At 75.0% G+C, this 344-nt stretch overlaps 1 protein-coding gene across 1 annotated transcript in view; it reads right to left on the reverse strand.

The window, feature by feature from the left end:
• PPP2R1A (protein phosphatase 2 regulatory subunit A, alpha) overlaps window positions 1–292 on the reverse strand; it is a gene marked incomplete at its 3' end in the record, with an annotated part of 11,759 nt that extends 11,467 nt beyond the window's left edge. Inside the window, exon 1 of the mRNA XM_014961500.1 lies at window positions 236–292. Within this exon, the coding sequence (XP_014816986.1) occupies window positions 236–292 (57 nt within the window). The remainder of the gene's footprint in view (window positions 1–235) is intronic.
• Window positions 293–344: the final 52 nt, after the last annotated feature.

The following is a 344-nucleotide window of genomic DNA, read 5'->3' on the forward strand; positions in this document are numbered from 1 at the left end:
GGGGCAATCCCCCCCCCCTGGGGGCAAAATGGCCGCTGTGGGGGCAACTAAGCCCCCCCCCGGGGCAACTAACCCCCCCCCCGGGGGGGAAACGCACTCCCCGCCCAGACGCAGCCAATCAGGAGCCTCCTCTCACAGCCCCGCAGCACCGCCGCGGCACAGAGGAGCCGCCCCATTGGCCGCCCGTTCGGCCCCGCCCACCCCGGACGCCGGCCAATGGAGACCGCCGCCGCACCCGTCCTCGCTCTGCCATTGGCTGGCCGAGAGGAAGGGGCAAGGCGGGAGCGCCCATAGGGGGCGCCACAGCGGGGCATGATTGGGGGGTGCGTGGGAGCGGGGGGGGG

This window comes from Calidris pugnax, unplaced genomic scaffold (assembly GCF_001431845.1).
Source record: "Calidris pugnax isolate Ruff unplaced genomic scaffold, ASM143184v1 scaffold753, whole genome shotgun sequence".
NCBI lineage: Eukaryota > Metazoa > Chordata > Aves > Charadriiformes > Scolopacidae > Calidris > Calidris pugnax.